General features: G+C 37.7%; 1 protein-coding gene across 5 annotated transcripts in view; it reads left to right on the top strand.

The window, feature by feature from the left end:
- Nucleotides 1-25,636, top strand: part of mboat1 (membrane bound O-acyltransferase domain containing 1) — a 175,976-nt gene that overhangs the window by 147,424 nt on the left and 2,916 nt on the right. For 4 of the 5 annotated variants that reach the window (XM_042755704.1, XM_042755703.1, XM_042755702.1 and 1 more), the window contains 2 exons: nucleotides 6,232-6,364; nucleotides 13,374-13,525. In XM_042755704.1, coding sequence (XP_042611638.1) covers nucleotides 6,232-6,364; nucleotides 13,374-13,525 — 285 coding nt within the window. Of the gene's footprint in view, nucleotides 1-6,231; nucleotides 6,365-13,373; nucleotides 13,526-16,516; nucleotides 16,922-25,636 lie in introns of those variants that run through there. The other variant, XM_042755701.1, reaches the window with a different exon arrangement.

The following is a 25,636-nucleotide window of genomic DNA, read 5'->3' as shown; positions in this document are numbered from 1 at the left end:
TTTTTTTGGTAGGTCGATCTTACATTAGTTTATAGGTACAGAAACTGAATAAAGTAATGAAAGTAAAACAGCATTGCATATTTGACTATGAGGGGCCGTACAAGCCATAATTCATTCTGGCACTCTTACACACTTACATTCTCCTTTCACATACATATATTCTTGCTTTCACACACATACATTCTCCTTACACATGCATACTGTACATTTCTACTCTTACACACAAATACGTTCTCCTTTCACATACATATATTTTTGCTTTCACACACTTACATTCTCCTTTCACACACACACACACACACACACACACACACACACACATATATATATATATATATATATATATATATATATATATATATATATATATATATATATATATATATAGAATGTATGTATGTCTGAAGAGAATATGTGTATGTAAGAGAAGAATGTATGTATGTGTGAGAGAGAGTATAGTGGAAACGGAAGGCGTATAGTGGAAACGGAAGGCAGGTTTGGCGCGATCAGGGTCACCGGGACAGGTCTTGATCAGCATGGCTGAGGTAGATGAGGCTGCCGCATTAGTATTTCAGCAAGTTATCTTGGTTTTAATAAATAGATAAATATTATCATCGTGAAAAGGTTACATGGCCTTGTCCCTTGAGCGAGTTGTGATTGAGGACGCAGGCTCACAGCCTCAGTCGTGTTGCCAGATACACGTATTATAAGCGCCAAGGCTTTTTTTTTTTTTTTTTTTTTTTCACTTAATGGAGGAAGTGAATAAATTGGGAGGTTGCAAGTTAGGGACAGCGATATCTTTATATTATTTCCAAAACTCAAGATTTGGACTCATTGCGGTCTATTTATTTTTAGATTGTTAGTTTTTTATTTTTTATTTTTTATATTTGGCAATGGCAGCATAACTAACAGTAATCAAAAACGACCGGGTTAAAAACAGCGGGGGCAGGTTATTCCTGACAGGATGGAATTTGGTAACACAAACGTAGTGATCATCATGATATATTATCTTTAAGACAGATGCACTGAAGACGGACACAAAGAGGAGAGAATAGTTGCGCAAGCAGAGAAAATACTGTAGCAGACAGAACAAATTTATTGAAACACTGAAAGAAAACCATAATTATGGAATTAGGGTGGGGTGAATATGGATGTATTTCTGAGGAGAACTGACTGTGTTCCGAAAAAGTTTCGATGGCATTTTCTTTTTCCTCTTACCGTCGTTAAATACACATTAAAGGAGTGTTAATTAGCGCTAGTGTTCTATAAGCGCCACCTGCTGTCAGAGATTGAGTTTGCATTTTCATCAGAATCAGAAAGAGCTTTATTGCCAAGTGTGTTTACATGCAGAAGGAATTCGTCTTGGTGTCAGGAGCTTCCAGTACAGAAAGTACAAACATAGTGCAGACATACATATAATTAAGGTAATAAAACTAATAATAATAAAGAGTAATAATAAAATATTCATTCAGCCCGTCTGATGTTTTTGTTTTTTGCAGTTGCTTCGTTGCATATATTTTTGGTTGTTTGTTTGTTTGTTTGTTCAAGGTTAGTTTGGCCAGTAACAGAGGAAAATAAACATTGAATAAATGTAAAAAAAAAATATATATATATATATATATATATATATATATATATATATATATATATATATATATATATATATATATATAATAAGTAAAAGTATAAGAACTAAATAAATTAGCAACGAGTATGGGAATCGGCTCACTTGATTGTAAAATAAATAAATAAAATCGGAAATTGCAATAGGTCATGAAAAATCCTGATCAGTGCATCCTGAAAGACCTGAAAAAGCATGGTTCATTTCAGTTTTAGCTTTGAACTATTGTACCTATTTGTGCAAAATGGTTATTATTTATTACAATACAATGTTACAGTCAACAATGAAAACAATAAGTCTGATTTATTGATTAATTGATTGTGACAAGGCCTATAAAAATTTTGCCAGGGCAAGAAAAATATTAAACCACTGGCTGAACTGGACCAGTAGAAAATTGCCTTAGCATTACGCCCTGTCAATACGATCAAAATCAGTGTCTTAACACTTGTACACAGATCTGTAGACGTGTAGGTAACATAATGATATGTTAAACTTAAAAACTTAAAATATGTACTTGAAAAGAAAACAGGATGACTTTGAATAGCATCACTGTAAAATTGTGAGGAAGAGCTGAGCAAGTTTTGCACATGTATTTCCTGGTCTGAGAGTGACTTCCTGATTAAACAGGAAAGTGAAAAAAAAAGTGAAAGTGACCTGACATACAGCCAAGTATGGTGACCCATACTCGGAATTTGTGCTCTGCTTTTAACCCATCCAAAGTGCACACACACAGCAGTGAACACACACACCATGAACACACACCCGGAGCAGTGGGCAGCCATTTATGCTGCAGTGCCCGGGGAGCAGTTGGGGGTTCAGTGCCTTGCTCAAGGGCACCTCAGTTGTGGTATTGAAGGTGGAGAGAGCACTGTACATTCACTCCCCCCACCTACAATTCTTGCCAGCCCGAGACTCGAACTTGCACCCCTTGGTTTGCAAGTCCAACACTCTAACCATTAGGCCACGACTTCCCCCAGTAATGGAAGTAATGGATACCAAAAAAAAAAAGGTAGAAATATATGTATGTAAAAGGAGAATGCATGTGTGTGAAAGCAAAAAATGTAAGTATGTGTAAGGAGAATGTATGTGTGTGGGAGAGTAGAAATGCATGTAAGTGAAAGGAGAATGTATGTGTGTGCGCGCGAGTACTAATGTATGTATGTGAAAAGAGAATGTATGTGTGTGTGAGAGAGAGAGAGTAGAAATGTATGTATGTGAAAGGAGAATGTAAGTGTGTGTGTGTGAGAGAGAGAGAGAGTACTTATGTATGTGAAAGGAGAATGTAAGTGTTTGAGAGAGAGAGAGAGAGAGAGAGAGAGAGTAGAAATGTATGTATGTGAAAGGAGAATGTAAGTGTGTGAGAGAGAGTAGAAATGTATGTATGTGAAAGGAGAATGTATCTGTGTGAGAGTAGAAATATATGTATGTGTGTGAAAGGAGAATGTATGTGTGAGAGTAAAAATGTACTGTATGTATGTGAAAGGAGAATGTAAGTGTTTGAGAGAGAGTAGAAATGCATGTAAGTGAAAGGAGAATGTAAGTGTGTGAAAGCAAGAATGAGAACGTTTGAATGAGAAAGATTATAAATGGCAAAAATAAAAACTTATGCATGTGTAAGGAGAATGTATGTGTGTGAAAGCAAGAATATATGTATGTGAAAGGAGAACGTATGTGTGTGTAAGAGTAGAAATGTATGCATGTGTAAGGAGAATGTATGTGTGTGAAAGCAAGAATATATGTATGTGAAAGGAGAATGTAAGTGTGTGAGATGTGCCAGAATGAATTATGGCTTGTACGGCCCCTCATATTTGACTGTATAAATTAATGATGAATCTTTATTAATGTTAACAAAAGCTATTCAATCAAGAGCAGTGAGCCGTTCCATCCCTAGTCACCACGCATAAAAGACACATGATAGAGATGCGTGATATAATTTGACCAGACAGTCATCTAATAGGCAGTCATTGCTGTAGTTTTAGCATTATTATGAGGACATAAAAGATCACAATCTCTGCAGTTCGCTTGAAAAGTAGATCATTGGTTTCCATCCAAAGTTGTGAATTTAACTTATGTGCAAAATTGTAATATTGCACAAAACATTTGCAAACAAGCACCATTTCCATCCAACAAGTCAAAGAGAACAAAATTGTCACTTCCTGATAAACTGACACTATACATCACTAAGAAAAGTAGGAGAAGCTACAGAATATAATAATTTTCCTATATAATAAATTACTTGCACCTCAGAACGAGCAGACGAAACGCAATGAATGCGGTTATTGCTTTCAGAGGTGGATGCTGCTGTTTGGGAACGCAGTCGTTTAACAGGCAATTATACAGAAATTCTTTGATGACAGACTTTGCTCTGGCATTTCCGAATGACCATATAAAAACATTTCAGATGCTGTGGAACAAGATCGGTCCACTGGTTAGTCAGGATTTACTGTCCCATAGCGCGAAGTCACATGACTTTTTTGATGTGCTTGGAGGAATTTATTTGCAAAATGCATTTCCATCTCCCATTAAGTCAAAAACCACCTCAAGCGAGCATAAAAACTTTTTTGCAAAATAAGGCATTTTTATTAGAAATTTCAGCATTTTCATCACTCGATTCTGTTGTGATACTTTAAAAAGTGCATAAAAACAGGGTGATGGAACCCCAGCTATAGATGCCTTCGAGATCGATCACGATATAAAATCAACAGATCGCCCACCCCAACCAGCGCTCTCTTCCACCCTCATTACCACAATGAGCAAGACTATTAACCCCCAACTGCTCCCCAGGTGCTGCAGCAAAAATGGCTGCCCACTGCTCCAGGTGTGTGTGTGTGTGTGTGTGGTTGTTCACTACTCACTGCTGTTTGTGTGCACTTGAATGGGTGAAATGCAGAGCACAAATTCCAAGTATGGGACACCATTCTTGGCAATATGTCACATCACTGTCTTTTTCAATTTCACTTTCAATAGTGTAATAATTCAGCTCAATTCAGTTCAGGTTTTGTTCTTATCTGATAGTGTCAGTGCCATCAAATCGATTATATTACTTAATATTACTTAATATACACTCCAGCTAAGCAAGCCAAAAGGCAATAGTGGCAAGGAACCCAAACTTTATCATGACAAAAATATAGAAAGTAATCTTGAGAGAAACCAGGCTCATTCAGGGGACCAGTCCTTCTTTGCCCAAATGAGCAGACGTGGTGTGAATTATAAGTCAGATTGACATCATTAAATAAGATCTCTTTATGCTTAAAGATTGGGTTACATCACGTTAGGTAAAAAGGAAAAAGTGTAGTCTGTCCAGCAGGTTGCAACATGAAGGTAGAGCTGCCGTTTAGCCAGTAGTAGGTAGCTGTCTTATCAATGGCCAAAAACACGATAAACATCCTTCTTGTTAAAACTGCTATTTGGTCTCAGCTGGTCCTGGCATGACATGTTCATAGCTGGTCATAGGGATCTGTGACGAGGGCTTATCCAGTTGCCGGGCCCTTCGCTGAGTATCTGTCCAAAGGGCTTGGTCGTCAAGATCTTTGCTGCCGATAAGGGCTATGTTGTGGTCATTCCTGGGTACAGGATCATCATATAGTCTGGATATGAACCAGGGGTGCATTTCCCAAAAGCAACTATGGTCACAAGTTCCATCATTACCAATAAAATTCAATGGAACTAACGACCATAGTTGGCTAACAATGCTTTTGGGAAATGCACCCTAGACCATGTTGACTCTGCCAGTAGCCAATTTTTGAGCTTATCCAAAAGACTGTTGTGGTCGAAAGTGCCAAAGGCAGCATTAAGGTCTAGTAACTCTAATAGAGAGATGCAACCGTGGCCAGATGATAAGACCAAGTCATTTGTAATACTGATGAGTGCAGTTTCAGTACTATTAAATAGTCTAAATCCTGATTGCATTTCCTCACAGACATGTTCTCTCCATTATAGGAAGTTTCTTTTATTTATTCTTTTATTTTGACAGAAAAGGGAAACTCTTTTTCCTTGTCAATATTTGGGAAGAAAGGGAGGGTCAATAAAATCCCTTTCCAGGCTGTAAAATCTGGATCCATCACGATGAAAGATGTCTTCTAAAGACACTCCATTTGTTTAAGCCCATGAGAAAGACATAATTCTGACAGAATGAGCCTTCACTCCGTGACTGTAAACAGGTGTCAGAGAAAATCACTCCTGGACAGAGTTACCCATAGCATCAACTACTATTGCACCATCAAAGTGACCAAACTTGAAAGGGAACTTGTTGTTATGATCATAATCTACTCAGAATCAAAGTTTCAGATACATATTTTATACTATTAGTTTACTGTTTTGTTCCCCAGTTTGAGGTCCTTTGCCTGTTCTGTTCCTCTCACTCTCCTCCTTGTTGTTTCCTGTTTAAACTGCACAATCATGTCTAATAAAGGCATAAAAGGTCATAAATCTAACTTAAAAAAAAAGAAATAGTTATTACACCGCTTCTTCCCATACAGTGTACAGTTCAAAGTTGCCAATTATACTGTTATAATTATTACTATATATATTAACATATAATATTACTGTACTATATTAGCATAAAGTATATCAGTGTCATTTCTCACATGCTTTCATCTGTTATGCTTCAGTGTATGTTATGATCGAGCGCCATATTACCGCATGCCACTCACGTTTGTGCTGTCGGCCATCTGGCATGGAGTTTACCCAGGATACTACTTTACATTCATCACCGCTATACCCATCACCTTAGCAGCTCGCTCTGTAAGTCACACACACACACACACACACACACACACACACACACACAAATACATTCATACTTGGTTACTAACGTAACCTCGGTTCCCTGAGATACGGGAATGAGTACTGCGTCACTAGACGCTATGGGAAAAGTAATTTTTCCTCCAATAATGAAGCCTATTTTTAATAACGCATTATAACTGCACGGCCATTGGTTTGTGCAGTGAAATGAGCAGCACGAGCCTGTGGCCATGAAGCCTGCCAGAGCCTGCCAATATGGGCGGGGCCATCTGGCTATATAAATGGGTATTCTGGCATAGGATCCTCAGATTACTTTGAGTAAAGCGACGACACTGAGTCGTGCAGCTCCATAGCATGGCTAGCAACACAGTTCTTGCTCCCATATCTTAGGTTACATTATATATATAACTGAGGTTACATTAGTAACTGAGTATGTTCCCTTTGCATACTTCACTCGTACTGTGTTGCTAGATGCTATGGGGAACCAGTACAGTCACATCGCGCTATAGAGAGGAACGACTGATATGTGAACTTTCCTTAAGCATCCAATGGACTCAAAGGGACAAGTATTATATGGTAAGCCCATCATGTGGCAAACAGGTTAAACTCACAGAGGTCACGCCTGGCCTGGGTAATCATTCCAAGAAAAACTTGTACAGCCTCGGCACTTAGGGAGGGCCGAGGGCGTGCAAGATGTAAAACAATTCTAGCAAGTTTGAGGGTGTTACAGCCAAACCCTGCTCAGAGCTAGTCCCGCCTTCTGGTAGGTGCGTGCCAACTATGCAGAAAAGACCCTAGCCTGTAAGGCAGGGATGTCCAGGTTGTAAAACCTAGCAAATATGGACAGCGAGGCCCAGCCGGCCACAGCAAAGATTTCTGCGAAAGACACACCGCTAGACCAAGCCCAAGAAGAGTCCATGCCTCTGGTGGAGTGGGCTCATACTCCAATGGGGCATTGCAGACCCAAGGAAGAATATGCTAGCTTAATAGCATCAACTATCCACCAGGTAAGTCTCTGCTTCATGACCAAATGACCCTTGGTGTGGCCACCAAAGCAAATAAAGAGCTGTTCCAACTGCCTAACTGGGACAGAACACTTAAGGACGCGGGGCTAGAGATGCCACGCAGCCCTGGTCCACCTTGATATACAGGTGTATCAGCGTCCTTAATCTCCTTCAAGGTCAACCATAAATGGCGCTCAAGCACCACCAAGCTGGCCATTGACCTGCCGATCAGGCAGGCTGAGTACGTGGCGCACCACGATCTGGTGAGCTCGTCGTGGAGTCTTGTTGATGAAGGGCTTGGCGGCGTCCTGCTAGGAACCATTCGTCCATTTTAGGGGCTGAAATTCAACATGGTAGTATATTTAAGCTGTGAATATTTAAATTCAAAACATTTCATACATATTTTGATTATTAAAATTCAATAATCATTATTCGCCATCCAGGCTTCACATTCAAAATATACTCTGTTTAAAAATACACCCTATAATATTCAACAGGCCATTTTTGGTCCATTTTATTTTGCTTTACATGTACACTTCCGCAAATTATTGATTCTATTTCAGTGAAATATTCAACATTGCACACCCGGGAATTGCAGAAATAGCAGAAGAGTGCCAGTGCATAATGTTCATCAATGTCTTTTTGGTTATTCTTTTCCCCATGTAGGCTACATATAGCAGTTCTCTAACGATTATAACCTGAGGTGTAATGAGTACCTGAAAGTAAAAGTAGAGATCAGGCGGGCTGAGTAGGGGGCACGCCATGATCTTGTGACCTTGTCATGGACCTCCTGGAAAAACGGAGAGGCTCCCTGACGAGGGGCTTAACGGCTCCCCGGTAGGAACCATTCATCCAAGTGGCTGCAAGTGGGCTCTTCCGCGGAAGACCACTCCAATCCCAGCTCCTCAGCTACTTTTGAGAGGAGACGGAAAAGTTTGCCTTCCATCCCGGGCTCGGCTTCACTTGGCTCAGACTATTGCAAGGGGGTGTAGTTATTAACTGAGCCAGAGACAGCTCCTCTGAGTCCGAGGCTGCTAATCACATGCTGTCATCTAGCAGGTCATTGTCATTCACACCGAACAAGACCAGGTCGCTCGTGCTGGTGGACAGACGCTGGTCTGACTGAATGCAGAGAACGGAGAAAGCCGCTCTGTGCGGAGAGAGTGAGGCACATGGTACTTGAACCAGTGTGAACTCGCTCTTACCCGAGAATTGAGATCCTCTGTCCCAATTTGTTTTCCTTACAAGTATTTTGGAGGAAGAAACCGGGAGGGCGTGAGGGGTGGAGTCAATCTCTGAAAAGAGATCTATCTGCAAGTGCAAAGTGGCGAGTATCATGTTCTTGCAGTGAGAACAATTCTTCTCCGTGAGGGTGGCTTCCGTGTGGGAAATCCCCAAGCAGGAAGCGCACTCACCGTGACCGTCAACAGCATGCAGGGGAGACCTGCACAAGCTGCATTAACGGCGCAGCATTTGCAACTATGCTGTGAAAATTTGCTCTTAGAAATTAGCTTTTTTAGAACTTGCCAGATGATGGCAGGGGAAGCGCTGACAGTTGCGCGGATGGTGAAGGTAGCCAGAGCTGCAAGCACGGAGCGAGAACAGCAGAATAGCGGCAGTTGATAAGTCAACTTTAATCCGCTGCAAGGTGTGTTAATGGCGTGAGGCTTCAAGTCTCTCGTAGATCAGCGAATAAAAGATCGTCAATGCTGAAGGATAAGAACTCTGAGGATCCTATGCCAGAATCCCCAATTATATAGCCAGACAGTCCCACCCATATTTGAGGGCTTTGGCAGGCTTCGTGACCATAGGCTTATGCAGCTCCGCTGACTCACCATTGATTTGTTTTTATTTCACTGCATGAACCACTGGCTGTGCAGTTATACTGCATTATTAAAAAAAAAAAAAACTTAAGTATAAGAGAAAGGACTTTTCCCATAGCATTTAGCAACAAAGTACGAGTGAAATATCGGAAGGGAACTCCCTATTTCTCCTCTAATGACATTGCAAGTTACCTGCATCTCTGTTATGCCATTCACATCTAACTTGTGCTGTTGGGCTGGTTGCACTGCATTCTCTGTCACATTTCCGGCCATATACGTATGCAAAAGCTTTGGGTCTGTTGAAATATTTTTTAGAATAGACTGTATGTGGCTGCTTAACCAGGTGTTATGTATTCTAATCAAAACTTTATTAAATTTGTCAAGTAAGAATTACATTGCATTGCATTACATAACAATGCTTTTCTCATTGTAATTTCAAAGCTTGCTATTTTAGGGGCTGAAATTCAACATGGTAGTATATTTAGGCTGTGAATATTTGAATTCAAAACATTTAATATGTATTTTCATTATTAAAATTCAATAATTCATATTCGCCATCCAGGCTTCACTTTCAAAATATAGCCTGTTTAAAAATACACCCTATAATATTCAACAGGCAATTTTTAGTTCATTTTATTTTGCTTTACAAATACACTTCCGCAAATTATTAATTCAATTTCAGCAAAATTTCAACATTGCACACACAGGAATTGCAGGAATAGAAGTAGAGTACCAATGTATAATGTTCATCAATGTCTTTGTGGTTATTCTTTTCCCCATGTAGGCTACAAGTAGCAGTTTTCTCTAATGATTATAATCAGAGGTGTAATGGATACCTGAAAGTAAAAGTAGAGATACATACAGCAAAAAAGTTACACGTTTTACCACTTACATGTACATTTAGTCATTTATCAGATCCTTTTATCCAATTTTTTTTTTTTTTTTTTTTTTATAAAATGAAAACAAGTTGATAAAATTGAATAAAATAGAGAGTGCTATTGTTAGAGTGTCAAGGGACGAGTAACAGTCTTTAAGTATCTGATTTTAACAGTACTTAAGTATTTTACTCGTATCCAATAGGCTCTGTGAAGGCTGAAAGATGCACTAATCCTCAACACCTAAAAAACATGCAAAACAAGTAACAGTTGATTTGTGAGAAGAGCAATCACATTTATATTCTAAAAGATAAATAAAACCAAAGACCTTAATATTGCAATAAATGAAGTTTGACACAACAGACTCGTCAACATTCACAAACACTCATGTCTCAGTTAAATACCCCAATTTGGTGAAAATCAAGTTTTTAACATTGTTTCCATGTCTATCTGGTGTCTTAAAGACAAGCCATTTATCGGTCAGCACCACTGATGAGTATTTTCTCCTTAAAACTGTGGTATACCAAAATCAGTCTCAAAAACACTGTTCGAAACCACCCCTGATTCCCAAGTCTTAGACTTTTGATCTATTTCTCAATAATATTTATATTTTTTAAAGTGTCATTATTGTAAAATACTAAATCAACTATTCCATTTAGAATTTTATTTTGGACAATTAGTTGAATAATTGATATTTTCATGATCTTCTGAAATTTCACTTTCACCTGTCACCTCAACTCTACATTTCCCATGATCGCTTTTGGCACCCACCTACATCACAAACACCCACAACTGCCATCATTCACCATCATCATCTCCACTCTATTTAAGCCTGCTCCATACATTCATCTTGGTCTGGTCTACTGTAAGAGGAATATACTGCTTCCCCCAGATTCTTCCTCCAGTCTCCTGTTTTCCTTGTGTTTGCTTTACATACCTGTAAGACAAAATGCATATCCTTACCAATCATACTCAGTGACATTGCGGATAATTGTGTGTTTGGTGTTACTCACCCAGTTCCCAGACTGCCAGTCATCCTCTGCTCAGATTATGTTGCTAATATACTCACCCTGTGCATTATTTGCTTAAATAGACAACCTTTAAACAACCTTTATTCATCATATTTCCAGAGTTTGTGTTTCCTGACATATAGACATATTAGTATATTTACATATTTAATTGCCCATATTTTTAATTGAAGATATGTCATAATAGCAACACTGTGGATGTAAATTTAATGATTTCACTCAATTAATTTCAATGTTTTATGAAAGTGAAGATGTATGAAATGTACATCTAATTCATGGAAATAATAAATAATAACCCCATTAATTGCATAAGTATAACATTTAAAATAATAACACTAGTAAGAACATGCCACATGGGGCCCCCTGAGCCAAAAAATCTTTTTTTTGCACAAATCTAGAAACATTGTGTCCACAGATCCCTCATTACCAAAAAGACACAAAAAACGTTGATATTCAACATTATACAATGTCACAGATCACTATTCTTCAGAGACATGAAATTAGATCATTTAACCTCAAAACTGTTTAGACTGTCTAAATCGCACAGATTTTGATATTAAGATAAAATAACAAAATTGTAAAAAAACATAGCCATTAACGTAGCTGAGATGAGATTTTGTGCTATCTATGGTCAGTGTTGGGGCTAGTTACTCAAAAAAGTAATATATTACATATTACATATTACTCTCAAAAATAGTAATGCCTTACTTTACTTAATTACTCCCTGGAGAAAGTAACTAGTTATATTACTAGTTATATTACTAGTTACATTTTTTTTTCTTAATTACTCTATAATTGCCTGAGATGCATCAGATGGAGGGAGAACATACAAAGGAGGAGTGTTCTTTAGGGTCTTTATTACGCCAACAACAGACTGGCACTGTCTAGCACAAATAACTACAAACAACTGTACTTGTGCAATCAGGTACAAGCAAGTATTAACTTCCTCAATGTTTAACAAACACCGTATCTTTCTAAAAGACAGCGATTCGACAGTAGAAAGAGGTAACATTTCGTACGAGGCAACAAGCTTATTTATCTCGGATTTTGATGTTGGTAGTACTTTATGTTCAAATGAAAGTTTTTGCTGCTTGTGGGGCTGCTTGTTCATGTCACTCTGTCGCTTCGCAACGAGCTTGATGTGTCAGTGCTGTCGCTGCAGGTGCTTCTTCAAGTGGAGGTAGAGTTACAAGCGGTGGAGAGCAGCTTTCTCCCCGGGCAGAGTGTGCACTTCACCGTCAAGTTATTTTCCTTCCGTTGAACATATTCAAAATAATTACTGAATCTCCACCCGTCGAAACTAGCTTTCTGTTGCTGGTAACCTTCCTCTGAAAAAGAGCTTGCCGTTGTTGACGCTTCCATTTTTCCCCATCTGTCTTTGAGGGTGCCGCTCTGCTGCTGGCTGCCGGGTGTCGACCAATCGGTGATGGTAAATGATACCTCTTGCCAAACCCAGACCAATCACTGTTCCATTCACGCCCTCCTCCCCTTCCCTTCCCTTCTGTTCTCTGTGTTGTGTGCCTTGTGTGTGATGAAGGTGCTACTGGCAAATGTAACGCAAGTAACTAGCTCGGGAAAACTGTAATAATATTACCATTTTCAGACGAGTAATGCCTTACACTACCAGTTACTGAAAAAAGTAATATTATTACAGTAACGCGTTACTTTGTAACGCGTTACACACAACACTGTCTATGGTCAAGAGAAAAAATAAGGCTGGGGATCATCTTGTCCTGGGGGGTATCTTACCCAATCTTACCCTACACAGGGAAGGTAACCATGAATGCACAATTAAACGTAAACACAGCTTCTGTGCCTTAATCTGCTTTTCCACATATACTGTGTTCCTTTGTTGACATGAAAGTGATTTAGGGTATGACAAAATTGAGAGGAGGGTTCTTGACAAAAATGTGATCACAAGTGGTCAGTTGAGATGCATTTGAGATGCATTCTAACAGGAGGTGGAAACAGGGCCTTAGTTACTCTTCAGCACTGATCTATGTTGCTTTTAATATCTGACCATATAAAGGTATTGAAATAAAATGTTATGGAATTTTTGGATTTGCCTTGTTTTCTTCTTTCTTCTATTATTTTGCCTGTGAAGAATTTTTTTTAGCTTTTAAACAAAGTCATTGTCTTTTTCCGTTTGTCCTCACAGCATGTGAGTGACACATTTTTTATAAATCACTGATGTATAACTAGTTTATCATTCATCATTCTTAGTCACACCTACCAAACACCAGCTCATTCACTATTGCATTTTGGTTTGATGTAATCAGGTGCGCAGAAACTTCCGGGAGTATTTCTTGTCTTCTCCGCTGCTCAAGATCTGCTATGATGTTGTAACCTGGGCTGCCACTCAGCTGACTGTCTGCTACACTGTAATGCCCTTCCTTCTACTTGCAGTGGAACCCACCATGCAGTATTACAGGTAAAAGCTCAGTTATACGATTTGTGTAGTGTAAAATTTGGCATAAAGTCTGGTCCATATTTCAGCTTGTTCTGGTCAAGAACTGTCTATTAAAAAAGGAAGGTGTTATCCCGTCAGAATATAAAATTTCCAACCACAGTTTTTGTTTTTATGTGAATTTTAAGGGTAAGTAAATCTGGGTTACACTTTTAGACATTCTACTAACTGTAAGTAACTTTGCAACTACATGTCAACTAACTCTCATTAGAGCATTTGCAGACTGTTAGGTTAGAGTTAATAGAATAAGTTGCCTTACTTGCAAAGTTACTTATAATCTGTTGAGCGACCATCAAAATAAAAGTAATTAGATTTTAAGCAGACAATTTAATACTATAATGACTGCTATTTGACATTTAGTTGCAAAGTTGTTTATAGGTAATAGAATGTCTAAAGTGGACTATCAAAATAAAGTGTTACCTAAATCTGAAATCGTACCACAGTAGGAGTGTGGGATGCAACAAATGCATAGTTTTTTTAAATAATTGTATAGTAGTCCTAACAAATGATTGTACAGACAACACCAAGGAATATGTATATAGACTGTATAAGTAAGGAATAATTGACAATTATTTATTATCTTAAATCCATTACAGTGTGCAAAACAATTGTGACCCATTCTGTGAAACCCTGGCTAAAGTCACATAATCTAATTATGAGACAAAGAGCATCACAGTTATGACAGCCATAAAAATGACGTGAATAGGTCATTTGTGTTTATTGCTGTAAATGATAGATCGTATCAATGGATTTGAGATACAATTCTCTAATTTTCTTTTATAACATGATAAATGCTGAAATTAATGATTTTAGTGACACTACGTTTTATTATTTTGTGCAAAAAAAAAAGGAGGTTTACTTCCTAAACAGTCTCTGGGTTTACTTTAGGTGCAGAAACACCTGCTTAATCTCATATCATTCATTTCAGAAACTTATTTTCTATTATTAGATGACTGCAAACAGAGCTTAATATCAATCCACAAGAACAAAAATCAGGTCAGTGCTGGGAAAGGCAAGAAAACTGTGACTTTAGCCGTGTTCCGATTTGTGGATTTTTTTGTGGGATCACCGTAATTTCAAGAAAAGCCTATTTATTTTATGTTTTATTTTTTGTTACTCAAAACTCTACAAAGATAAATGGCTTATTTTAAGGACATTTTAAGCCTGATAAGTGTCAAAATAATTAAATACCTTAGGTTGTAGCAGCCAGTGTTGGGCAGTAACACATTACTTAGTAACACATTACTGTAATTTGATTACTTTTTTAGTAACGGAGTAATTTCACACGCTATAATTTTCAAAATAGTAATAAAAGTATAGTTACAAGCCGAGGTCTCTATACTTTACTGCCGCATTACATTGCTGACAGAATGCAGTGTTTTATAATCTAGAGATTGTAAAAAGGATGTAGCACACGCACTGTTGAGTCAAGTGCCAGTGGATTAGAGACCTGCTACCGCGAGACCAGACGCAACAGATAAAAAGAAAAAACAGACAAGATGGGCGAGTACTGGTGCGGGCGGGTAGACACTTGTGTATGTACGGGATGCGGGAGAATAAAATGATTCACGCTTGCTTTAGTTGAAAATAACAGTGTTCTATGAATGTTGATGCTTCATCAATCTACCATATAAACAGATATTTTTGATTACCTTAATCCGGCTATTGTCATACTCGAAGTAAACACAAATCAAATTAAGACATGCGAAGTATTCCTATTTTAGTCACATTATTGAAGTGCAGTATATACATGTACACACCTTAATCACACTATTACATCGTGCAGGATTTTTCATTGCATTTTGCAACAGGATACACAAACGGCAGTGGTCAACTGTTTGACGGCAAACAAAAGAGCATGGCTTCAAGCACGAAGGCACATTTTTATCCGTCATCATCTTTTACTAATAACATCATAAAAAATAAAAAAAACCACAAGAATCCATAAAAAAAAAAAAAAAAAAACACAAAAAATATATAAACTAACAAAAACCAACTGTATGTTGATACATGAAATTCTGGAGGGAATGTCAGATGGCATTTCGTGGGAACGTAATGACGTGTGCCCTTAATCAGTCTATGTACTGTAACATGTAAAATGGGAACATGAAAGTAATATTCTAAAGACACTCATGTAAACACCTTATTCATAATATTGTCCTATTCAGAATAAGATAAATAATTAGATTACTGATATCCATGTAAAAGTACTCAGTGTCTTTCTTTATTGTGTTCCAATGAATAAACATTACTTCCAGTTAGCTTCCCGTAGTGTCATTGTCTAGTTCCCAGAGTAAAAATATCAAGTCCATACCTTGTCAAATCAGTCCAACACATAAACTGGGTCATCATTTCTTGTCTTTCTTGAGCAAAATTCAAACAAGATATTAAAACATTATCTGACATTATCTCATACACCTGACACTGGATGCGCATTCCTGTTGGGTGTTTTCCCATAATACGAAGAGTTCCATTAAGATTGCTAAACCTTTATCTCTTGATATACCCACTCTGTTTAAATCCAATGTTAATCATTAGGTAATGTTTAGTAAGTTCATTAGTAAACACTTACAAGAACATTATCTCATATTTCTAGCTATGTGAATATATATTAACTAATGATCTGTTAAGCATTATATAATGTTTGTTAATGATTTATAAATTAAAGTTATTATAAAGTGTTACCATAAATAAACTATCATAGAGCAGGCACTGATGACTTTTAGCTGTGCCTGACTTAATGTTCAAAGAGCATATACAGAGTCACTACATGTTAAAAATCTGTTGGCACCACTTTCTACAATCCTCTCTACAGCTTCAAAAAATAGCAACTAACTCTACAGCATACACACTTAAATAATGAGATGTTCTTTACTAATATCCACCACCTTATACCTTGGTACAGTTAAGGCCCTGATTTACTTCAAACGAAGTTCGTTTTCATTCTTCGTTTAGGGGCAAAAAGAAGTTCAAAGAGGCTAACACCGGTTTCATACTGCAAGCGTGAGCAGCGCATGAGCGTAACTACATCATCACTGCAGCTGCAGATGCGCCAGAATATTCACACCGGAAGCATTTGTACAGCGTTACCGCAGCGGTTCTTTACAAAGACAACTAGAAATTTGTCTTCAGAGGCTGGTCAGTTATAAACTTCAATGTTTTGATGTCTTGAAAGTTTATCCATTTATTTTGCGTGTAAATGGTAAACAACAAAAACTGCTCCTATCATGACATATGTTGTTTCAGTCATACTCAAATATAGAACATGCTCTAAATACTTTTTTTTTTTTAATAATAGCCTATACTTTTACCCATAAGCACTTACCCAGATATGCGCTATATTAACCAATAAATGGCTCAGTGTGTGGCCATAATCTCCATGTCAATTTTTTATAGAAGCTGTCAATATGCTTTATGTAAATTACTTGTGATTAAGCTCTGTTTTTGTAACTGATTTTAGAGATTTTTTTAGTTAGATTTTAATTAATCATTAGGCTAAGTAAGAACATCAAAATGTATTTATGTAGAGCTGAATAAAAAAAAAGTAATTCCTCGTAATTCCTTAAGAATCTGTTAATATGATTTATACAAATGTTTTGTGTCTGTGTTCATCTTGTGTCCATTTTTGTAACTGAAGACCTGGAGCAATATAATTATTCATTCTATTTTACCTAACTGTTAAGTGAGAATATTAAGTTTAAGTCATTATTTGACTAAAACTCAAGATGGCGTCGATGATGATGGCAGCCTCCATGGCGTGCTCTGCAGTTGTTTTTGTTAGTTTGTCCTGTCTTTAGTTATATACCTGCAATCAGTTTCATCAGAGACGAATTGATGGACATTCGGCACTACACATCACCCAATATATTACCGGTTTTCAACTATTCTGATATTTTGTTGGACATAGTAGTTGGCGGTGCAATGGCGCTGATCAAGCGCTTCAGGACGCGCAGACGGGGGAAGCGAGCCGGCATCCATCTGGCTAACCTCCGCTCTCTACCCAACAAAATGGACAAACTTCTTCTGCTCTCCAGGACAAATTTCTCACAATCTGCTGCTCTGTGTTTCACAGAAACCTTGCTCAATGACACCATAATAGACAGTGCATTAAATCTGCCGAGTTTCCTGCTGTTCAGAGCGGATCGTGACGTAGAATCAACAGGGAAATTGCATTCCGTCGGGACATGCTTTTACATCAACGAAAGGTAGTGTACAGATGTAACAGTGTCAAAGAAGATGTGCTGTCCCAATCTAGAAGCACACGTTCCACCAGAGACAGTAATATATTGGATCACTGTTACACCACAATAAAGAATGCATATCACTCTGTTCCACGTGCAGCTTTGGGGCTCTCTGATCACGGTTTGGTTTATCTTATACCGACCTACAGGCAGAAACTCAAATCAGCTAAACTTGTATAAAGGACTATAAAAAGATGGACTAATGAAGCAGAGCAGGATTTAAAAGCATTGTGTTGACCTCACTAATTGGAGTGTTTTTGAAGCGGCTGCCACCGATCTGGATGAGCTCACAGAGACTGTAACATCTTATATCAGTTTCTGTGAAGACATGTACATTCCTATCAGGACTCATCTAACTTACAACAATGACAAACCATGGTTCACTGCAAACCTCAGACAGCTCCGTCAGGCCAAAGAAGATGTTTACCGGAAGGGGGACAATGTCTTGTATAAACAGGGCAAACACACTGGAAAAGGAGATCAGAGTGGCATAGAGGAATTATTCTGAACAACTAAGGACTCACTTCACCTCCAGCGACTCAGCATCAGTGTGGAAAGGTCTGAAAGAGATCACCAACTACAAGACACCATCCCCCAGCACTGTGGAGAATCAGCAACTGGCAGACATTCTGAATGAATTTTACTGCAAGTTTGAAAAAACACCCCACACCAACTCTGAACACCTCTCCACACAACCATTTACACCTCCTGCAACCCCACTATCCCCCACACCTGCACCTCAAATCAGTGAAGATGAGGTGTGCCAGGTCTTCTGGAAGCAAAAAAGGAAAAAAGGCACCAGGCCCAGACGGTGTTACACCAGCCTGTCTGAAATCTTCTAATGACCAGCTGGCCCCCATCTTCAGACAGATCTTCAACAGATTACTGGGGCTGTGTGAAGTCCCTTCATGCTTCAAATGCTCCACCATCATCCCCATCCCAAAGAAGTCCAAAATTACAGGACTTAATGACTACAGGCCTGTGGCTCTAACGTCTGTGGTCATGAAGTCATTTGAAAAACAGGTGCTGGCCCACCTGAAGGACATTACTGAACCCTTACTGGATCCTCTTCAGTTTGCCTACAGAGCAAACAAGTCTGTGGACGATGCAGTCAACATGGGACTGCATTATGTTCTGCAACATCTAGACAGACCAGGGGTTTATGTGAGGATCCTGTTTGGGGAATTTAGCTCGGCTTTCAACACTATCATCCCCTCCTGCCCAAACTAACTTAGCTCTCCGTGCCCACCTCCGTCTGTCAGTGGATCAACAGCTTCCTGACAGACAGGCAGGCAGCAGCTCACAGGGCTTCTGTGGCCTAATGGTTAGAGAGTTGGACTTGTAACCCAAAGGTCACAGGTTAGAGTCTCAGTGCCGGCAGGAGTTGTAGGTGGGAGGAGTGAATGAACAGCGCTTTCTTCCACCCTCAATACCCATGGCTGAAGTGCCCTTGAGCAAGGCACTGAACCCCCAATTGCTCCCGGGTGCTGGAAAAAAAATAGCTGTCCACTGCTCCGGGTGTTTGTTCACAGTATGTGTTCCCTACTCACTGCTGTGTGTGTGCACTTGGATGGGTTAAATGCAGAGCACCAATTCCGAATATGGGTTACTATACTTGGCAAATCTCACGACTTTCACTTTTTCACTTTCACTTTCAGCTGGTGAAGCTGAGAAAGCTCACATCCAGCACCCGTATAATCAGCACTGGAGCTCCTCAGGGTTGTGTTCTCTTGAAGATGAAAGTTTTTATTCAAGACGGTGACGAGTCTGCCTACAGGCTGGTGCAGTCTTAATAACCTGGAGCTTAAAACGCTCAAAACAGTGGAGATGATTGTAGACTTCAGGAGAAACCCCCCTGCACTCCTCTCACTCACTATCATGAACAGCACTGTGATTGCAGTGGAGTCATTCAGGTTCCTGGGCACCACTATCTCTCAGGACCTAAAGTGGGACACTCACATTGACTTTGTGGAAAAAGGCCCAGCAGAGGTTGTACTTCCTTTCCCAGCTGAGGAAGTTCAACCTGCCACAGGATCTGCTGCAACAGTTCTACTCTGCCATCATTGAATCGGTCCTCTACACTTCAATAACTGTCTGGTTCAGCTCAGCTACCAAATCTGACCTGCGTTGGATAGTCAGGACTGCTGAGCGAATCACTGGTACAACTCTCCCTTCTCTCCAAAAACTGTACTCATCCAGAGTGAGCAAAAGGACTAGCAAAATCCCTCTGGACCCCTCATATCCCGCACACTCCCTCTTTGAACTGCTGCCATCTGGTCGACGCTAGAGAGATCTGAGCACAAGAATGGCCAGACACAGAAACAGTTTCTTCCCTCAGGCAATCCATCTCATGAACACCTGACAATAATTGTGGAACAAACACTATTTATACACTCATACACTTATTTATCTAACACACATACTTAGTCTACACTTCAAATTTGCACACATTACACCTGTACATACAAAACTGTCTATTTTAATATACCTGCACATACAATTGTCAATTTGTATATTGCTATTCCTTATTTAATAAATATTATATTAAAAATAAATTGATAAATATATTATCTGTGTTTTTGTCCCATCACTGTCATTCTGTTGCACTGCGGAAGCTTCTGTCATGAAACCAAATTCCTTGTATGTGTAAACATACCTGGCAATAAAGCTCATTCTGATTCTGATTCCGATTTGTTCATAAAGATTCATTTTTTAAAAAAAATGAAAAGGTGTGTGAGGTGAACATGCTGAGTGTTCATAATATTTTAGAAGAAGTCAGTATGTTTCATGTGCATTTATTGTGTCTATATCTCCATTTCTGTAAATGTGGAACTGAAAATAAATAAAAGGCATGAGTTTTTCACATCAATCTTAAGTAAACGCGTATTATTTACAAGCAATATTTACAGAATACAATATTTTCAGAAGCTGTCAATAATGAATAAATAATGAATTTCTTATTTATATAGGCCTGTACCCTACTCACTGTACTGCTTCATGTTTGTGGCATACGCTGTTCAAGGAGACCGAGACATGCTAAAGCAGTGCATTCTGTTGTTTTCTTTATTTTTCAAAGGGACAACATTTTGTAGTCATTCTGAATGTACAGAAATAAAAATATGCATTTTACCATATGACTATAAATGACAACTTATTCAATTATTTCCCCACTTGAGGAACAAATCCAAGTGAACATCAACTAATTCTCAATATTAATTAAATAAACTGTTTAGATTGCTGCACATTTCCTGTGCACTTCAGTACTGGTCTGTGCTTGACAGTAGTCGCATTTTTCTGCTTTATTTCACTAGGGTAACTAGTCAGATGTTGTTCTAAAGGCTTATTAGGTCTACCTTATTTTTTTCCCGAAACACACACACACACAAAGGTCCTGCTCACACTTACCCATTTAATTTAAGCAGATGCAAATCTGTCATAAAATAATATGCATCTTGTGACATAGGCTATATTCCAAATGTTCTGAAGGTATACAGTAAGGTTTGGTGAGAAACAAACCAAAATGGTAAGTAATTACATTTATGTAAATTTTGTGTTACATTCCTGTGTGAGTGCACAGGAGTTCGCGCCACGCACAAGTGTTAGACTACATCAGACTACAGTTACTTTTTTATAGATTACATGATTACATATTATTCACACAATATAAATAAATTATCCATCATTTATTGATTCTCTCTAATTCCTCTTATTTTTTTATTTTTATTTTAAATGTTCCTTTCTAAAATAGTCTACCTCTTATAAACACTAAGAAAGTCTTCCAGTTTGTGGACATTCGCACAGTTATGTGTCATTAGACCGGTAGCTACACAGCATTTGACCAATGGGTTCACAAAAATAATTTCAGGTTTAAGAAGTGTTTTAACATTGCATCAACTATTGATGAACACATTATTTTTTATTTAAATGATCACTCAGTAGGTTAACCATGTTTTATTATGTATTATTGAAAGGCTTTTGTCTTTCAAACAAATTCTCATTATTTCTTATTTGCAGACATTCTCAAACTCTTTGTCCTCTGAACCTCTTTCACCTAACATATTTACTTTAAAGGGGTGGTCAATCAGCAATTCTGTAAAGGCAATATCTCCCTTGCATTAAACTTTTACCATCGTAACTTTGCAGATGTTTTTATGCTCAAACAGCAACATTACACACTAAAGTTAAATAAGTGAAATCATAATCAGTGATCCTTTACGTACCCCTGAGATTCAAAAAGTAAATATTTTAATAGTTAAGTATCTCATTTGCATGTTCATGGTTCTCTGACATCGGTGAATGGTCATATGGCACAACAAATGAAGGTAAACATTAAATCATACACTTATTAAAAAAGATTAAATATTTTCTTTAGTTTTACATTTTTATGATTTAATTACTTTTCAGCTTTTCATTAAACACCCCCCCCCCCCCACCCCAGTTCCTTTATGAGCCCCAATTTGGGAAACCCTGACACAATACAATGTTTAATGCACTTCATGTTGTTAATTACATTGAAAGGAATATATTTTCTCGTTATTTGTATTTTTACATCATTATGGTACAAGATGTTTAAATCAATGTGATGAACGAGTTAGGTCAAAAGTAATGAAAAAGTAATCTGACTTTATTACCTAAAATGTGAAATGTAATGGATCAGTTACTGACTGCATTTTTTTTTTGTCCTGTATTTTGGAAACAGTAACGGAATACAATTTGTAAGTAATCTACCCTGCTCTTTATATACCCAAGTCAAAGCATTATTCTTTCCTTTTTGTATTAGTTTTTAAAATATTTATTTTGAAATAAATAATACTATTTATAATAATATAGTAATAATAATAATAACAACAATAATAATAATTAATTACTTAATTAAACAAACAAACTTACTGGGGGACCAGGGTAGGCTATAGCCTGGCATGCCCAGCTGATGCAAAGCATAGAATTTATATCTACAGTTTAAGAATTTGTAAAACTGCAACAGCAGAGGACTAGTATTCTGCCGCACTGAACTGCGGAAGAACTGATGACAGCACGGTTTGATCTTTTTTTTGTCTGACCAATCAGCAGAAAGGGGAGTTTAATTCCAGCCCATTTGTAGAAATCTGTTAACTAATTAAGAAATTGTTGCGTAACCTATTTTATGAATTCTTTCCTTTATTAAAGGAATATAGTCCCTTCTTTCCTTTAGTAAAACGTGAGGCACTGTATAATTTCACTCCCATTATTTAGGCCTAACTAATACAAGAAACAGATAAATTAAACTTGGCACGATTTAGATAAATCATTGAAACTAAACAGAAGGGATGGATTAATTAAATTAAATTAAATTAAATTTATGCATTTAGCAGACGCTTTTATCCAAAGCGACTTACAGTGCATTCAGACTATCAATTATTACCTATCATGTGTTCCCGGGGAATCGAACCCCCAACCTTGCGCTTCGCAACGCAATGCTCTACCACTTGAGCTACAGGAGCACTAATGAAACGATGATTAATGATTAATGAAACGTCCTGTTTAAAGCAAGTTCTCTCATTATAATCATGATGATGACTGATGGCCTACTGTGTAGGTCTATATACTGCTGTGATCTGTTTCATGCTTTACGTATCATAACATTTTAGAAATGAATTTATTCTAATAACATTTTAGAAATTGCGGAGATTCAGCCCAGTGAGGATCAGGAATGCACAGGCAGACTGAAGGAAAAATCGTCAAAACTAATTTAAATGTCATATAATGTTCATTGTCATTATTATCTTATTTAAAAATTTCATGTGTTTCACATAACTTGTCACTGTCTGTTCTGAGAGTGCAAGATTTGGTTGTTCGGGGTGCATGCTGCCGAGTGCGACGCTCAAGAGATGTGCTGAGGGGTTACCATCAGATAAACCATCTGTTTCAGTCATGGCAAAGCAAAACTGCACCTAATTTTAGAGCTTTGCATTTCAGCCTGAGCTTAACGTATCCCTGTTCATGCAGACAAGACGGCAAGTGCATCCTGTTTGCTTTTTCTATTTTACAATAGCACAATGTTTTGTTGATATTCATGTGAGTGTACACAGAAATCAGGGGACACCATTTACAGTACCGAATGAAATATTAGTATTATCTATAGGCCTTCAAGTTGTTTCCGGTGTTTTGAAGAACAGAATGAAGTGATCGCACTGGCGCCTCCGTGCATTAATAAGCATGCGTTAGCTGGCTCTCTCCACACAAAAGCTTAGATATACCTGACACTGCACTTTTAAATATTTAAACTAACTTGGTAAAATGCTTTAAGTGTTCTTTATCTACAGATTTTATTTTAAGCAAGTCATGATGATTTGAGAAGGCTAAATTGATCAAACGTGATCAACTCAAATCTGCTTGGTCATCACTCAAAACAAACAAACAAAAATAAAATACTAGAATTTAACAAAAAAAAAAAACATTCCAAACATTTTTTTTCTAAATTTATTACTAATGAAACAATAAGAAATATAACTTTGCAATTAAAAACAAAACTGAACTATTTTATAGGAATGAAAAAAAAGTGATAAATTTCATAATTCATGGACATAATTTTCGGCATGTCATGGGCTCTGTATATGGGAATAAAATTTGTTAGAAAAGGCCAGATAACGATTGAGTACATGTGACCTGCTGAAATACATCAGCGAATTACTGAATGTAGGTTTGAAGCCTTTCATAATTTGTGACATTAATGTGAGTGCCAGAATATGTGTAAGAACTATGCCTAGCCTATAACACTTAATAATAAGCCACCTTTTCAATATTCTTGATTTCTCACAACTTATTTTATTCAAGGTTTTTATTTTTTTTAATATATATATATATATATCTATTAATTTTGATCTCTGTTGATATATATATATATATATATATATATATATATATATATATATATTTTTTTTTTTTTTTTTTTTTATGGTGTGAGTAAGAGTAAATTGCAACGCAAATAAAGTCTCATGAACATGCAGCCTTGTACAGAGGACCAACGGCTGAGGTCAGGATTTTTCGTTCAAAAACTTTCATTAGCCTGTAGAGCGAAATGAAAGCCCCTTAATACAACATAAGGCAGGGATAGGCAACTTTGGTCCTGGAGGGCCACTCTCCTGCAGAGTTTAGCTCCAACCCTAATTAAATACACCTGAACAAGGCAATCAGTGTTTTCGGGATTACTAGATAGATACAGGCAGGTGAGTTTTTATGAGGGCTGAAGCTAAACTCTGCAGGATAGTGGCCCTCCAGGACCGGAGTTGCCTATCCCTGACATAAGGAATTTGTGTAGTTTTAATGGTTTTCATAATGACTGTTTAATAACCATAACATGCAGAAAGAGCCTTTGTGTAAATTGAATTCTTTTTTCTTCTTCTTTTTGATGTGTTAGGCTGCTCACATTTTGAAGTAAACGTTCTAAAAAAATATTTTAAATTCATTTTCTAATGATTTTTAAGGATGTTATGTTATATTATAATGTTATTGTACTTTTATTTTGTTATTTGATCTCTGTTTACGAAACAACACATAATTCCAGTCAGTTTGCAAAATGTCCCTTTGCGCCACCTGGAGGTAGTTTCATGAACAACTTTAACACGAGACTGACTTTAACAGTTAACGTCGTTGCCCTGCGGCGGCGGTACACGTGGCAGTATTAGGCATTTTGGTTGGCCACCCACTCTATATTGAAAATAGCAGAGGACCTAGGACAGATCCTTGTGGCACTCCATACTTTACTGGTGATAATTGAGATGACTCCCTGTTTAAATAGACAATGTGATAGCGATCCGACAGGCAGGGTCTAAATCATCTTAAAGCCTGCCCTTGA

This window comes from Cyprinus carpio, unplaced genomic scaffold (assembly GCF_018340385.1).
Source record: "Cyprinus carpio isolate SPL01 unplaced genomic scaffold, ASM1834038v1 S000006744, whole genome shotgun sequence".
Taxonomy (NCBI): Eukaryota; Metazoa; Chordata; class Actinopteri; order Cypriniformes; family Cyprinidae; genus Cyprinus; species Cyprinus carpio.
The sequence above is the reverse complement of the archived record's forward strand: the minus strand, read 5'-3'. Positions and strand labels throughout refer to the sequence as shown.